Source organism: Miniopterus natalensis, chromosome 11 (genome assembly GCF_054644295.1).
Source record: "Miniopterus natalensis isolate mMinNat1 chromosome 11, mMinNat1.hap1, whole genome shotgun sequence".
NCBI lineage: Eukaryota > Metazoa > Chordata > Mammalia > Chiroptera > Miniopteridae > Miniopterus > Miniopterus natalensis.
Genome location: NC_142091.1, coordinates 76,783,338 through 76,799,967, shown reverse-complemented (window position 1 = coordinate 76,799,967; position 16,630 = coordinate 76,783,338). Strand labels below are relative to the sequence as shown.

General features: G+C 65.4%; 1 protein-coding gene across 4 annotated transcripts in view; it reads left to right on the top strand.

The window, feature by feature from the left end:
* Positions 1-16,630, top strand: part of KCNQ1 (potassium voltage-gated channel subfamily Q member 1) — a 254,293-nt gene that overhangs the window by 28,285 nt on the left and 209,378 nt on the right. For all 4 annotated transcript variants that reach the window (XM_087822084.1, XM_087822083.1, XM_087822082.1 and 1 more), the window contains exon 2: positions 1,209-1,299. In XM_087822084.1, coding sequence (XP_087678210.1) covers positions 1,209-1,299 — 91 coding nt within the window. The remainder of the gene's footprint in view (positions 1-1,208; positions 1,300-16,630) is intronic.

Sequence of the window (16,630 nt, the reverse complement as noted above, 5' to 3'; positions counted from 1 at the left end):
CAGGGCACAAGCGGGGCATTGTTCCGGGGGCCCGGAGCGCCCTCGCCTCTGGCAGCAGCCTCTTCTGGCCGACGCTGCGCCCTCCTGGGAGCTGGGACCGGCAGCCCTAGGGCCCGGGTGGCCGGGGGGTGGCGCCCTTCCCCCAGCATCCTCCAGAAAGTGAGTTTGACCCCCCCTTTCCCTGGGTCTCTGTCTCCCAGCTCTCGGGGGTCTGGGGCTGCCTGATTTTGGAGCCTCAGGACTCAAGCTGGGCCAGAGGGTTGGTGGCTCGGGCAGGAGGGGGTGTCACGCACCCCAGGCTGTGAGCCCCAGGGCAGGGCCCCTCTCCCGGCACCGCTGAGGCTCCTGGGCCCACAGGCACGGGGCAGGGGAGGCAGATGCGCATGTGTTACGATTCTTCTGGAAACTAGCCTGACGCTTTCAAATACCTGAGCCACACGCGGGTCCATGAACCCCGCCCCCTAACTCCGAGGTCAGGGGCCCGAGAGCATCCCCGGGCAGCCCCGTAGCCGAGCTGGCACCAGCAGTGACGGTCAATGGTGGGTTTCCACCCGGCGGGGAGGACCCGAGAGATGGCGCTGCGCAGACGTGGGCTCAAGGGCGCTGAGTCTGCGGTTTGTGGGCGACCCGCTCCATTCCCCCCGCGTCCGGCCGTCCTGCCGCTAGGAAGGGGCTCTGGCCTGTGTCAGGGAAACTGAGGCAGGGGACCTCCCTGGGCCTATGGTCCTGGGGGGCTGCCAGCTGGCACTGGGCCGCCTTTGTGTGGACACCTCTGGGCCCCGGCAGCACCCTGGGGGGCCTGGGCGTGGGGTGGGCACACATCGCGGTCTCAAGACACCCCAGAGCGGAGCAGCCACCAACCTCTAAGCTCAGGATGTTCATGGCCCTGGAGGGAATGCCCGGGCCCTCTGCCCGGCGACGCCAGCCTGCGATCTGTCCCTGGGGGTTCCCGTCGGGACATTTCGTGGAGCTGGGGCCCCACACACGTGCTCCTTGGCATCTGGCCTCTCAGCTCCGGGCCTCACTGAAGGCCTGTCCCCGGGGCCGTGGGGTCAGTGTCCTGCCGTTGTGTGGACGGGACGGGCCACCGGCTGGCGGGCGGTGGGCCCGGGAGGGCGCCCGCGGGGGGCGGGCGGTGGGCCCAGGAGGGCGCCCGCGGGGGGCGGGCGGGGGGCGCTGCCCGCGGCTGACCAGTGCCTGTCCCGCAGCTTCCTCATCGTCCTGGTGTGCCTCATCTTCAGTGTGCTGTCCACCATCGAGCAGTACGTCGCCCTGGCCACGGGGACCCTCTTCTGGATGGTACGTACCCACAGCTGTGCCAGGCGCCGCGGGGCCCCGCCTCCCGCCCTGTGGGTGCCGGGTGAGGTGAGCCGCTCCCGCACCGTGTCCCCGCCTGCCGGCCGGCGGCTGCAGACCTGATAGCGGGGACCGGGGGTGGGGGCCCCCGGCTCTGATACCTGCCGGCGGGGCCCCCGGGATGAGGCGGCCTGAGGAAGAGCAGCCTGAGGCTGGGGTCCCGGAGGGCCTCCTGGAGGAGGCGTCTTCTGAGCAGGGCCAGGAGGGAAGGACGTGAGGATGTGGGTGTGAGGAACGGGGGTGCGGTTGGCGGGGACTTGCCCAAGCCTGCGCTTCGGCCCCAGGTCTGGGTGGCCCTCCACTGGGCTGACACTGGGACAGGGGCCCTGAGGCTGTCCCATTCCCTGTCCCCCTCCCCTGGACGGCCCTGTCCCCTCCCCTGGACGGCCCTGTCCCCTCCCCTGGACGGCCCTGGCCACTGCCCTGGAGGCTCTCACCCTCCTGCCCAGGTCCCCGGCCCCCAAGGAGGGACTTGGGCACTGTGGGCGCAGGAGAAATCGCCAACACTGGGCCTGGGCCCCTCCTGCCCCAGCCTGTCTGAGCCCCCAGAGGGCTCCTCCCTTCCCAGCCAGCTGTGCGCCCCTCGGACGGGGCCTGGGGCAGCCCCCACGACCTCAGGCCCCCACAGCCTCGGGCCAGCGGCCAAGCGGGACCCTCAGCCAGGATGTGATCATCGTGGTCTGTGCTGGGCCAGGCGCCGGGGCCTGTGACCCAGGGAGCGAACACCTCCCGGTGGCCCGGCCGGGAGGCTGGCGGGAAGGTGGGCGCGGGGCCGGCCACGTCCCCTGGCGGCCGCCTGGATGCTGGCGGCTGACCCTGCTGTCTGTCCGCCGTGTTTTGGGTGTTTTCGCGTCTCCTTGTGCCCCACCCTCCACCTGCAAAGCGGAGAGAACCGCACTCCTGCCCGCCGGCTGGGCTCCAGGGGGCTCTGCGCCCCGCATCCCCGCACGGCCGGCCGGCTCACCCCAGCGCAGTTGCCTGTCTTTCCTCCTGAGCTCTGGGTCTGGAGTTGGGGACAGTCCCCCTCTGGAGGCCCTCGCTCAGATCCCAGCTGGCATTCCTTCGGGCACCGGGACGGGTCCCCCCTTGCTGGCGGCTCTGGGAGTGACCCGGCGGGTGGCGAGAGGAGCGGAGCCCCTTATTTGTCCCTCTGGCCTTCCAGTGACCCCAGCGCCACAGGTTCAAAAGCCTGTGTTTCCTCCCCGACGCGAGGTGCCGTTTTCTGTCTTTTACCTTCACCCGAGGACGTGTTCATCAATTGGGGGGGTGGGGGGAGAAAAACATCGATGTGAGGGGGAAACACTGATGGGCTGCCTTGTGTCCGAACCCCGGCCGGGGGTCAGCCTGAAACCTTCTGGTGCATGGACAACTCTCCAACCAACCAGCCCAGATGTAAGGTGGCAATTTTATCGTAAACTGGACGTCCAGGTGCCAGGGGGCCCATTTTGGGGTCCCCTGTCCTGGGCCACTGGTCTGAGCGACTTCGCATCCCAGGGCCACCTGTTTGGACGACACATGTGCTGAAACCTGTTTCATTTTGCGATTTAATTCCACGCACGGCTCCTCGTCGGGGTCACCCGCCAGCCCTCGCTAGTCGGCTCTTCGCGGTGACCGTCGCAACCGACTCGTCCTGCTCCCTGAAAAAACACACGGTGGCACCTGATGCGTGGGCGTGGGGAGCCTGGCGTGTCTGGGGGGGGCTTTGCCGGGCGGCTCTGCGGTCCCAGTTTCAGGCAGCGGCCGTTAAGTTTGCTTCTAATAAGGACTGTAACAGCGGTGCCGTCGGTTGCCATCGCAAGTGGGGTCTCCTCTTCTGTTAGGTTTCCTGCAGTTCGGTTTTTTGTTTTTGGGGGGCTTTTTTGTGTGTGTGGCTGTGACCTCTGCCACTGGCCTGCTCCTGTTCACAGGAGTTCATCCTCCGGTCCTTTAGTGATTCCTGGACGTGAGCCTGGCGAGCAGATGCGCGCGTGGCCCGGTTGGCGCACTGGGCGGCGCGGAGACCTGGGTGCACCGGCCGTTCCGGCTTCGCCTGGCGGTCGAGCTCCTGGCCTCCCGTGAAGTCATGAGCCGGCCTCAGGGTGCAGGGGCCCTGGGGGCCCACGTGAGGGAGTGATTTTAACATGCCGGTGCTGACGTGTCTGTCTTGGCTCCGTGGACGTGGCTGTGCGGTGGCTTCTCCGGGATAAGCCCGGCCCCCGGGTCCTGGGATCCTGCTTTGAACTGCCCCGTATCAGGCTGTGTCCCTCACGTAAAAGTAGGGTTGTCACCAGGCCAGTGAGAGGGACAGCGTTTGGGGTCACGTGGCACTCCTGTGTCTTCCCCGTGTCCCGTTCCCAGGGACCCATGGAAGCAGCCCTGGTGCCATCTGGGCCTGTGTGGAGGTCCTGGGGGACCACAGGTCGCTGCACTCGGGTAGCATTTCCCACCGGTGGCCTAGAGAGAGTGTCTACACCCCTGCTCCAGGCGGGTCCCTCCCCCTGCAGGGGGCAGTGGACAGGAGCCAAGCTGCCCTCCCTGGTCCTGTGTCTGCGCCCTGGACAGGAGCAGCCTCCCCTCCCCCAGCCCCCCGGCCTCCCTCCCCCCAGCCAACTGCAGGGAGGAGCTGGGCAGGAGAGTGGGAAGCGTGGGGTGTCTCAGTACTTTGGGTTATCACACGGCACCGGGAGCCACAGCCTGCACCCCACAAAGCATGTTCCCACTGCGAGTGGCTCCTCAGGTTCGCTCCGCATGGCCAAGGTGACCAAGTTACTTATCCAGGTGGAAACTGAGGCTGGGAGGGGCCGGGGGAGACCCTGCCAGGCTGGGCCCGGACTCCTGGGCCTGGCAGATCCCTGCCCTCCAGGCACTGGCTGGTATCTGCCTCCTGCTGACGGCCTGGGCTGGTGGGCACCAGCCAGGGAGGGGACTCGGCCTGCGGCCAGGGCCTGGTCAGCCGCTCGTCTCTGTGAGTTTCCTGGAGCTGCCGGAACAAAACACCCAAACCCGGCAGCTTAACCACAGACACTGTTCCCATCCTGGAGGCTGGAGCCCGAGATCCAAGTGTCACAGGGCCGGTTCCCCCTGAGCCTCTCTCCTTGGTGTGTCCCCACACGGTTGTCCCTCTGTGTGTGTCTGTGTCCTGATCTCTTGCGAGGACACCAGGAACCTCATTTTACCTTCACCGGCCTCTTTAAAGGTTCTGTCTCTAAATACAGTCACATTCTGAGGTGCTGGGGGTCAGGGCCCCAATGCATGAGTTTTGGGGGATACAGTGCAGCCCACAAGCCCCTGACTGACTTGGGTCATTTCTCCTGGGCTGGGCAGTTAGCCTTTGAACCTGAAACGGCAGGGCCCCGGGGAGCAGCACCGCGAGTGACCACAGCCCGGCCACGGAGACCCCCCAGCTGTACCCTGCAGGCCTTTGTGTGCGACTCTCAGCCCAGGCATCTCACCGATGGGCCGGGGGTTACCCAGCCACAGCCCAGGGTGGGAGGCGGACCCTGGGGCCTCGGGACCCCCATCTGGTCGGACCCCCCCTCTCCTCTGGGCGGGCCGGGGGCACCCCCCTCCCCACAGCGCTGCTCATGTTTAGAGAGAACTGTCACAGGTTTCATGGCTCAGTGCGGCCCAGAGCAGGCGAGGTAGCTGAGGGCTCCTGTCCTGCCCCATCGCAGCTGCCCCTGCCCCCTGCCCCCTGCCCCTGCCCCTGCCCCCTGCCCCCTGCCCCCTGCCCCCTGCCCCGCCCCCTGCCCCAGCCCAGCTTCCTTCCCTGGCTCCTCCCGCCCCGCTCCTGGCATTTCTGAGGCTTGCCTGCCACCTGGTGGCCAATCTGTGAACTGCGCACAGTGCCCTCAGCTGAGGATGGGCCTGGTCAGGGGGTGGGGGCCCGGGAGGGGTGTGTGTCCCGCACCCTCTCCCCCTGGGGCCGGGCCGGGTGTGCCCTAAGCACAGAGCCCACTCCCACTCTAGTCCCACCTCCCTTTCCACTCCTCCGAGGGCAGAGACCTGGGGCTGCCGCCCTTGCCCCCTTTCTCTCTGCCACCGTCCTGTCCCACAGGCCCCTCTCCACGCAGTTCTTGCGTGTGCATATGTGTGCGCGCGTGTGTGCTTGTGCATGTGTGTGTGTGTGCATGTGTGTGCATGTGTGTGAGTGTGCATGCGTGCTGGGGTTAGAGGGTTGGAGTTTTCTTTTAAAAATCTGATTATTCCAGGAGCTCCCTGTGCATTTAGGGCAAAGTTGGCCGCTCCAGCCCGACTGCTCGGGGCCCAGGCGCCCCTGACCGCAGGCACGTCCGCCTCACCTCCCCTCACTCCCCCTGCTCTGCACTCGAGCTGACCTGGGACACTCCCAGCCGCCTCGGGCCCTTGCTCTGCTCTCGCCAAGCCGTCTCTCTGGCATGTCACAGGACCGGCTTCTCCTCCTGTTCCGGACCGTGGCTGTCACTGCCTCAGTGTCCCTCCCCTCCCTCCCCTCACCCCTGCTCCTCTCAGCCCCGTGCCCAGGGCTCTGTGGTGGCCTCAGTCTCCTGCTGCGTCCATTCCCCAGCCCCCCGCAGGGCCTGGGCTGTGGTCTCCCCGTGCCCAGCATGGCGCTCCTGGGTCTGCAACTCCCTCCCGTGAGTCCACTGCCCCCATAGGACGACCCACGTTGCGGTAGGGTCCCGGGCCTCAGTTTCCCCGCCTGTAAAATGGAGGGGGTGGGCCTCAGATACCCTCCACAGGTCTTGCTGAGTTTCCAAGGTATTCTCTGCTCACGAGCTGGCCGTGTCTGGCTGAGAGTCATGGCCAGGGCTGGGGGGACGTTGGGGATACAGTGGGGATGAGGCAGCTGTGGGTCCCCCCCCTTAGGGGGCAGATGTGAGCTACGTCAGGACTGGCTGGGAGGGAGGTGCGAGGTGAAGAGGAACTGGGGCGGGATGTGTCTCGGGGATGCTGAGGGCTTCCTGGAGGAGGGGGCGCCCTGAGGAGGAGAGAGGAAGAAGAATGTAAGGGTGCTGGGGGTCACCCCGGACAGGCAGGGCCCCCTCCCACAGCTCACAGTCTCCAGGGTGGGCCCCGGGGCTCTCGGTGCAGGTGGAAATCGGGGCTTCCTGGGGAGGCTTCAGGCTTGGGGGGTGGGAGGGTGGGGACCCCCAGGCAGAGGCAGAACGGGTGGGGAGTGGGCCGAGGAAGCTGACTTTGCAGCCCCCCCGAGTCCAGGAAGCCCGGAGCCCGGCCCCAGGACACCAGGTGGCGCTGTTGTCAACGGAATGCGGGCGCTGCTGGCCGCGGCCCAGAGCGCGGGAGCCAGGCCTCAGCCGAGCCAGGAGGGGCCGGGTGGGCTCCGTGCGAGGGGCCCGAGAGCCGCACGATGTTTAAGGGGTGGAAAAAAATTCGCTCCGAGCTGTGTTTTCCCAGAGAGCCCATATTTCTTCCTTTTTTTCATAGGCTCTGCTGTTCTGGTGCCAGAAAGCTGTTATCTCAGCCCGGGGTAAGGAAGCCCCAGGCGGCCTCCGAGGGATTAAGCGTTCTGCTGAAACAGGGATATTTGGGGGGCCTGAAAAAGCCATTTTGTTGGAATCTCATCTCTGCTACGGGGTCTGCCCGGGGCCTGTTAACAGCCACGTATGAGATCCGAGCTTTGTTTGCTGTTTCCCAGGGGAAAGGGCCACTTCGGGGGGCTGCGGCCATGGCTCCTGCTCCGGTTCCTGAGCTCAGGGCCAGGCTGAGTGTGCACAGCCCGTGTGTGCGTGTGTGGCTACTTGTGCACGTTGCCATGTGCACACGTGTCCCTGCTTTGTGCCCGAGTTTCTGGGCCTGCCCCGCGAAGGGACCCCGGGTTTGGGGGCCTCTCCTGTGTTCTTCCCCACCCTGCTGCTGTGGCAGGACCCCCCCCACACACACACACACACTCTCAGCAGGAAGGGACCCTCCCGGGCCAGGTGAAGGCTGGTTTTTGTCTCTAAAACGCAACCCGACTTTGTTCAAATCCCACACAAAGAGGGGCCTCCGAGGCGCAGCACACACACAGGTAACCGTGGCGCGCTGAGCGCCAGGGGATTGTCCTCGGTGCCTGCGGCTGCACCCGCGCCCGGAGGCCTGGGGGATGAGGTCATTGCCTGCGGCTTCCTCCCTGGCCCCGGCTCCCTCGCGGTGACCGGCCCTCCCGCCAGCTGCAGCCCCCTCCCAGCGCCGAGCCGGCGGGACCCTCCCGCTCTCCGGGCCCCAGTCTCTCAGCTGCAACATGAGGCCCCGCAAGGGCTCGGGGGGGCCCCCTCAACAGCCTCCTGCGGGTCCCCCTTTCCGTGGGGCAGGGCCCGGGCTCCGGCCGCCCCTCCCCCTGCTCCCACTCAGCAGCCCCTGCAGATCCCGGTTTCCGCACCCTTCGCATTCCAGCGGGGCGACCACACCGAGGTCAGGGCCCCCGGCGACCACGCCCTCGCCCTGTCCCTTGCGCTGGAGGGGACGAGAGTCACAGAGCTCGAGTCCCTCCTGTCCTGCCCGAAGGTCAGGGCGCCCTTGGGTGGCCCGGATTTTCCACAAGAAACCCCGTGGTCTGATTTTCTCGAGGCCTCCTGCCTGGGGTACCCCCCAGCCCTCCCCTCTGCTCGGTGGGCAACGAACGTCCACAGAGCCCCTCTCCCTGCAGTGGCCTCTGTGCAGCCTTCCTGCTCGCCCGTGGTGTCACCTACTCCCCCCTGGACCTCAGGGTGCTCTGGGAAGACCCCCTCTCCCAGCCCTGGAACCTCAAGCTCCTTTGTCTCTGTCCCCAGCACAGGGAGCCAGCAGCTGAGACTGTTCCCACCGCCCAGGCCTTCCCTGCGCTTCTGCCTCAGGACGTGGCCCACCCTCCGCCGTCTAGTCAGTCGGGGTCCTCGCCCAGACCCCTTCGGCGTTGGCGGCAAACCCTTAGGGAGCACAGACCGAGGGCTGGGTCCGTGTGCAGATAGGCGTAGGGGCTCCAGGGCAGGACTCGGGCTTCATATCCGCACCCGGGACCCCGGGAGGAGGGTCAGCGCCTGGGGGGGCCTGAACCAGGGAGAGAGGGTGGAGGGCACTGGCCTCTGGGACCAGGAGGGGGCGAGGGTGGATGTGGGGGTCCAGGGCTGGCTTGGACAGTGCCTGTCTGGTGGGGGCAGGTGCTGTGGGGCCATCCTTCCCGTGCTGGGTGGGGTGGGGGAGGCCCAGGCAGTCCCCCTGGCTCCCCCTCAAACCCCCCAGCTCCAGGTCACCCCCGACTTCCCCGCCTGCGTCTGTGAACAGAGGCTCAGGGCCACCAAGCAGACTCTGTAACTGCTGCCCTCAGGGGACAAGGCTGACCCGTCAGAGCCCCTGTGCCGGTCAGCGGGGACCCCAAGAATGAGAGCCCCTCCCTGGGTGACTCTGTGGACACAGCTGAGCCGCCTCCAAAGCCCCTAAAGCAGGGCCCCTGGGCCTGCTCTGCCTGCCCACCGCATTCAGCGCCTGGCCCCCCGACACCGGCGGGAGCTCCGTCCCATCGGCCGCGTGCACGTGCGAGGGCCACCGTCCCCACTGGGTACAGGAGTCGGTGTCCTGGCCCCCGAGGGTGTCTGAGCAGGGGGAGGCCAGGGCTCGCGAGCACCTCTGCGGGGCCCAGGGTGGTGGCTCGGGCCGTCCTGCCGGGGACAGTTCTGCCCCCCGGGCCCGTCCTCGGTGGGGGGACGGGTTGGCTCGCGGCGTCCTGGCCCGCAGGCAGCTGCTCTGGGGACAGCTGACATTCCTTCGTGCGGGGCCTGGGCCTGGCCGGGGGAGCCGTGAAAACGGGAATCCTCCCTGTAACCAGAACCTTCTTCGCGGACACCGGGCCCTGTGTTGGGGGGCCCTACGGGGACTGTTCCTGTAACAAAGGCGCCCTGTGTGCAGCCCGCAGCCGGCCCGCGTTATCTGCGGCCAGGACGTCCTATCGATCGAGTCTGCGCAGAACGGGGGTGGGAGCAGGGAGAGGAAACTGGGAAAGGTTTGGAACTTTCCCTGAGAACACGTAACCCGATTCCGTGCTGCTGCTGTCAGGTGGACGGTCCCGGCCGTGGGCAGTGTCCTGGGCCCCACCTGGGGGGCTCGCCCGGCGTCACCTGCCCCCACCCCTCGCCCGCCCCCGCAGGTGCCCCTGGGGCCGCTGACTTCCGGCTGCCCCTCCCTCCTGAAGAGCGAGGGGAGGTGGCCCTGAGCTTACGCCTCACGCTGGGTCGTCGGGCTCTAGGGAGACCTCACGGTGGCCAGTGGAGGCCCCGGGACCCCGACCAGCAAGGGCTCGGCCGCGGGGCTCCCACGGGTGCGGGAACCGCCGAGCCTGGGCCGGTTTGTTTCCAGGGCATTTCCTGTTTTCAAGCCATAAAACCGTGCGATGCAAAGTGAGGGTGGGCACCCAGCCCCCCTTCCTTCCCGGCATCCCTGCCCGCAGCCCCCCTGCCCTGGGCCCTGAGGGTCACCCTCCTCCCTGGGAGCCACCCGCCTGGCCCATGGGGAGGCAGGAGCCTGGGGCCTCGTACCCCCTGGGGCCAGCGGGCCCAGGGACCCATCACCGTGAAGGTGCCCACTCAGCAGGCCCCACGGCCGGCCCCCGGGCCCGCGTGCGCGTGTGTGCGCGTGTGTCTGGGTGTGCGTGGTTTCGTGTGTGTGTGTGCATGTGCGCCTGGGTGTGTGTGGTTTTGTGCGTGTGTGTGAGCGTGTGTGTGCGTGTGTGTGCATGTGTGCACGTGCACCTGGGTGTGTGTGGTTTTGTGTGTGTGCGTGCGTGCGTGCCTGGGTGTGTGTGCATGTGTGTGTGCGTGTGAGCGTGTGTGTGCGTGTGCATGTGTGTGAGCGTGTGTGCGTGGGCATGTGTGCGCGTACGCCTGGGTGTGCGTGGTTTCCAGGCTTCTCCCTCTCAGGGCCAGGTGTCTGGGTGGTCTTTCTCCACCTCTCCCCCTGGTACCCCCCCCTTTTTCCCCTTTTCAGAAATTGTGATGATTCAGCTCCACGTCGGTAACCAGAGATGGAGCCTCCCGGGTTGGGGTGCAGGCGTGGTGGGGACAGGCGGGGCCCCGCTGGCTCTGCTCAGATGGGGAGCTCAGCTCAGCCTCAGCCTGGGCTGGGGGGCCTTTCGGGGGCAGGCACGGGGGTCCTTCCTGCCCTGCTAGAAAGTGACAACCATGCAAGGAGGGGTTTTTGGTTTTTTTAACCCGCACCCAGGCTACCCACCACCCCCGGGGCGCCCTGCTCTCGGGCGGCCTGGCTCCGTTCGCTCTCCCTTTGCCCTTGTCAGCATGTCCCCGAGGCAGGGACAGGAGTCAGGGCTGGGGGGCTGCTCTGGGCCCCCCGCCCTGCTTGGGGATTTAGGGGGATTAGAGGGCTGTGGTCCTGGGACAGGTGCTTCCTTTATGCTCTGCTGGGGGGGGCGTCATTAGTGTCACATTCAGGGGGTCTCGTCGCCCAGGGGAGTGAGGGCCGTTTGTTGGGGCCTTGTTCTCACATCTGACCCCGGCCAGCTGGAGCGCCGGGCTGTGCAGGGCGGCAGCTGACATAACATAGCGGGGCTCGGGCTCGGGGCTCGGGGCTCGGGGCTCGGGGCTCAGGCTGAGCAGGCAGTGGGGTGCGGGGTGCAGGAGGGGCCTGGCACCGGGCTTGCGTGGGGCTCCAGGGGCTGCCCGGGAATCGGCAGGGACAACGGGATGAGCCGTGGGCGTGGCGTGGGCATGGTGTGCCTGCCCTCTGGTGCCCCACAAGCGGGCTCTCCCAGTGGCTGGCCTGGGGCGGGGATCGGGGCTGTGCGGGTGCAGAAGAATCGCCCACACGCCGTCCAGACGGGCGGCGGCCGTGCTGTGGCCTCCCCAGGTCCTGCAGAGAGTGTGTCCCCAGCAGGAGGAAGGGAACTCGGGGCAGCCTTGTGGGTGGAGGGCCCCCGGCTCTGAACCCCCTGCCCCTGCCTCACTACCTGGCCTCAGAGCGGGCGGCAACTGCCCCCTGTAGCTGTTGCCTCCCAGCTGTGGAGCCGTGGGACAGTCGGCAAGCGGGGGGGGACCCTGGGCGGGGCTGTGGCTGCCTGTAGGCTGGCTGTCAGTAACCAGGTAGGAGATGCCCTTGGCTCAGGTCCGGCTGTGTGCCCAGCACACTGCCCACGAGCGACTTCTGGGCCTGATGGACCCAGGTGGGCTCAGGAGGACTTGATGTTGGCCTTCAATGCAGGGGAGCCCTTGGAGCCCTGGGGCGTCGTTAGGGTCTAGAACTGGAGGCGATGGCCCCTCCCCAAATGTGCGCGCCAGTCTTGCTGGGCCTCTGGCCGCCTGGGAAGGCAGGTGCCCGGCCTGGGCAGTTTCTCTGCCCCTTGGGTGCCAGCTGTGAGGCAGAGACCCTGCCTAGTCCAAGGCTCATGGTGAGGGGGCCACATCTGCATTTTCACGTGGACCCAACCACCGCTGGGCCAAGTACAGTCCCCTGTGCTGAAGACCAGGCCAGGCCATGACCGGTGGTGCCCTTTCCTGGCTTGTCAAGGTCAAGGGTGGTTGAAGGAGCCGGTTGTGAAAATGCGCCTGGTCCACCAGACTCCTAATGAGAGGCAGGTGTGCACAAGTACACACGGAAATGTGGGAACACGGGCACAGCCGACAGACACACGGGCTCAGCACGCAGTTACACAGACACACAGGCACAACACGCACACACAGTTACACAGACATACGTGCACACACACAGAGACACAGACACACGTAGATACACACACATGCACACATACAGTTACATGCACACAGTTACACAGAGATACACACATGCACACACAGACACAGTGGATAGACACAGCTACACAACACATACACACGTGCATGCACACATGTGTACACAAGCACAGACACGCATAGATACATGTGCACGCAGTTACACACATGCACACACAGCTACACAGATGCACTCACACATGCACACACATGCACGGACGCGCACACGTGGAGGTCACCAGCGTGGCCTGCTCACGCGCTGAGCACCCGCACACATGGTCCGCGCGCACACGTGCGAGGCCAGCCCGGAGCGGGCGGCCAGGAGCGACCCCCGGGGCCGCGTTCCATGTGCGCATTGGCTCCAGGAGCTGTCAGCACGGGAAGCGAGACGAGAACAGAATGTGAAGCTGCAGGGAGAGGCCCCGGCCCCCTCCTGGCGGCCGCTGCTCGGTCAGTCTCCGAGCAGGACGGGCGGGAAGGGCCTGAGCACTGAGGGCAGAGGGCTCAGCGGGAGCGGGGGGGCTGCAGCTCCACGTCACGTTCAGTTTCCTGAGCTGGGCCCGTGTCTCTTCTCCAGCCGAGGTCTGGGCCCGGCCAGGGAGGGTCCGGACATTGCCACCACTGTCCTTGGGGTGGGGGCCGGGCTGGGGTCGCGTATTATTCATTCCCCAGAGTCACTGACCCCCTGAGCTCCCCGGATGGTGGTCACTGTGGAGACCCGAGCTGGACCTCGAGCCCCGTGGCCTCACTGTTTCCAGGGTGCTGGTGAGCGGGGCTCTGTCCCTGGTGGGCCCCTCTCCACTCTCCCCCAAACACCCCCCTTTTTCCCAAAGTCTGTCTTCATCTCAGGTTCAAGGTGATTCTTCTTATAAGTGAGGACATATGTTAGGCCACTTGGGAGCCCCAGGACTTTGGGAAAACGCCCTCTTGTCCTGGGGCGTTTGTAAGAATTTCTGGTTTCTGCGCAGTGTTCAGAGAACCCCCAGTGTAAGTTTCCATCGCTGGGCCCGTGTAGATGGGCAGCCGGGGGGCTCAGGGGCCATGGCAGCCTCCGGAGGCCCCTGGACCCCCTCTCAGTGCAGGGTAGAGGGGCAGCAGCCTGGGGACCGCAGAGCCCCCCCTCCTGGTCTGTGGGAGGCCTGCCGTGCGCATGGTTCCCTGAGGCCCCCGACGCCTGGACCACAGACAGACTCGGGAAGGGGCGGGGGGCCGACCCTCTGAGGCTGCCCGGTGGCCCCACATGTGTTCCCACCCTCTCCGGACCTCGATTTCCTGGTATGTAAAACTCGGGTGGTGTCGGTGGCTCCAGGCCTGGGACTGCGGGGTGGACACCCAGGGCGTGCGGGTTCTCCGTCCTGAGCCCACGGGCTCCAGGGCCAGTGAGACAGTGGTCTCCTCGGGCAGGGGCAGAGAGGTGGGTGGGTGCCGGGGAGCAGGGGGAGGGCCGTCCGTGCCACGGAAGGTGCCCGGGTGGAACCCGTGAGCTGGAGCTGGAGTTGGCGGCACCTGGACATTCTCCTGAAACCCAAGGGGGGCGAGACAGACAGACACACAGACGGACTCACGCTGGCCGTGGCAGCCCACGCACCGGGGTGTCCACGAGGTTTAGTTTCTCTGCCCACTTACACCCAGAACAGCTTAGTGAGGTGTGGACGTTGGCGCGTGAGACGCCCTGAGGCCACCACCACCACCTCCGCTGAGCCCCCCTCATGAGCAGAGGCCCCTCAAAGTCTCTGCCCGTTTTAAATGGCACTGTCTCCTCCTCGCCGACCCGGTGGTATCTTCTAAAGGCTAAAAGTTACCAATTTTCATTTGCCCCACACGACGGGTGAAGGAGATTTTCTTCTATATGTTCTGCTGGTGGTTTCATTGTTTTTTTCACTTACTGATTTTGAGAGAGAGAGAGAGAGAAACGTCGACTTGTTACCCCAGTTATTATTATTATTATCATTTTAGGATATTTTACTGATTTCAGAGAGAGGGAGGGAGAGAGAGAAACGTCGATGATGAGAGTCCCTGACCGGCTGCCTCCTGCGCGCCCCCGACGGGATCGAGCCTGCAGCCCGGGCCTGGGCCCGACCGGGCATCGAACCCCGAACGCCTGCGTCCTGGTGGACGCTGCGTCGGAGCCGCGCCGGCCGGGCTGGAACCGCGTTTCCCCAGCTGCAGGGATTCCTGGCTCTGGGATCTGCCCCGTCGGTGCCCCCGCCGCCCGGCTTTCTCTTCCTTGGCGTTAGCAGAGCGCGTCCGTGTCCCTCGAGCCTGTTTGCGTCTCTATACTCACGGCGCGTCTCGTGTGCGAGGCATGTCCTCGAGCCTTATTTTTTGAACCCAATCGAAACGTTGCCTCTGAAAGGCCGCGTGGAGCTCACGTGCGTTTATTGGTGCGACGGATGCCCTCGGCCCGGCGCCTTTTAACACGGCCTCGGGCCTCGTCTCGGTTGCCTTTCGCCGCTGGCTCGTTGGGGCTCCTCGCAAACCGCGAGCGGGTCCTGTACTCCCAGGTCGGAAGGTTCGGACCCCACAAGCTGGGCTGAGAAAGCCAGGGACGTGGGGGGGCTCGTGGTGGCCTCGCTGGGCGGGCGACTGGGTCTCTGTGTGGAGGTGAAAGACCGAGTCACGCAGTTTGGGGTGGAGGGGGCGGTCCTGGCAGCCGGGTGGAAGGAGTCGAGAGAAACCCGCAGCGTCCGGAGAGCAGGGTGGAGGGTGTCGGGGCCTCCGGGTGGTGCCCCGAGGGAGGCCCATGGCTGCCGCAGCAGGTCCCGTGTCTGGGGGGCTCCTCCGGGAACTGCCCCGGGGACCCGGGGTCGGCTCGCGTGGCCGGGGGCTGCTCTCCTGCGCCCAGTCCCCAGGATGGCACAGGAGGCATCTGAGCCGTGGCCTCGCCAGCCCCACCTTCCCCGCGTGGCCTCCCTTCTGTCCGGCCTTCGCTTGCTCATCCCTCCTGGTCCTTCAGGCCACAGCTTGGGGGTCAGGCACCTCCTTGGGGAGCCTGTCCCCGCCTCCCTTTCCCCTCACGAACCTCCTCTTTAGGTGGCCCGGCCAGCGAGTCCTGGCGGGTCCTGGCAGGTGTAGTCGCCACCACAGTCAAGACCTACACTGTTCCGGTGGCCCTGGTGGCCCAGCGCCCCGGGCAGACCCCCCAGCCCCCGCACCCCCACGCCCGCGCCCGGCACCTGGCAGTCGCGGAGGCCCCCTGTCCCCGTGGTCCTGCCTTTTCCAGGACGTCACGGGAAAGGCATGCCTCGCGGCAGCCCTGCGTCTGGCTTCTCTCACTTCGCAGGACGCGTGTGCGCCCCGTCCGTGCGGTGGCCCGCGTTCAGGACTCTGCTTCGTCTTAATTGGATAAAGCGTCCCGCAGCTTGTTTATCTGTTCACAGGCTGATGGACGCCTGAGCCCTTTCCAGCTCGCGGCCGTTAAGATGAAAGCCGCCCGAGTACCGCGCAGGTTGGAGCGGCCGTGTCTCCCGGGTACACGCCGGGAGCAGGGCGCGGGGCACGCGGGGCGGGGCGCGCTGACCCCACGGAGAAGCTGCGCGGTCCCCGCAGTGCGCTCGGTCCCCAGCACAGTGCCCTCCGTCTCATCCCCTCCGTCCCAGAGCGACTGTTTCATTGCGTCTCCCTAGTGACCAGTGACCTGGGCACCTTTCCTGCGCCCACGTGCCTTCCCCGCTGTGTGACTGCTTTGCCCATTTTAATAATCGGCCGCTTGCCTCAGGGCCGAGCGGTAGGATTGTTCTGGAACTCCGGGTACGAGTCTGCCCGTTCGATCCTGACGGTCAGATGCGCGTGTTGCGAGTGTTTGCCCCCGATCTGTGGCTGCTCTCCGCTTTTTCGTAGCAGCATCTTTCAGAAGAGCAGACGTTTTTAATTTTGACGACATCCAATTTTTCAGGGTGGTTTTTTTTCCCCCCCTTTAAGATTCATGTTCTTTGTGTTCTAAGAAATATTTGCCTGATCCAAGGTTACAAAGATTTTCCTCCTATGTTTTCCGGAGACGTTTCAGAGTTGTACATTTGGCGTTTAGACCTGTGGTCCGTTTCCAGTGTAATTTTATATAAGGTGACAGGTATGGATGGATGCGAAGTCTTCCTTGCACGTGGCTGTCCAGTCGTCCCTGCACCTTTGCTCCATGGAATTAGCGACAGCTTGAAGGAGATCAGTGGGCCACGGGCAAGGGTCTGCGCCTCGATTTTCTCTTCTGCTCCCCCCACCCCTCCCCCGAGTCGTGGTTCGCGTGGCTCTCACGGGAAGCCTTGAAACCAGGCTGTGCTAATCCCTCGATTCTGTTCATTTTCAAAAGTATGTTGGCAACTCCAGTCCTTTGCATTTCCACAAAAATCTGGGAATCGGTTTGTTAATTTCTACCCCAAGACCCCCCAGGAATTTTGGTTAGTGTTGCCTTGACCAGTTAGATGGGTTTCAGTATCACACAGGACCGAGTTGTCTCGCCCATGGATACAATGTATCTCCACGCGAGTTGTCTCACCCATGGATACAATGTATCTCCATGTGCAGACCTCAGGTGTAACTTGGGAGGTTTGTTACTAAGTATTTCGTATGCTTGACACCGGACAGTGCTCTGTCTCCATTTCCCTTCAGAT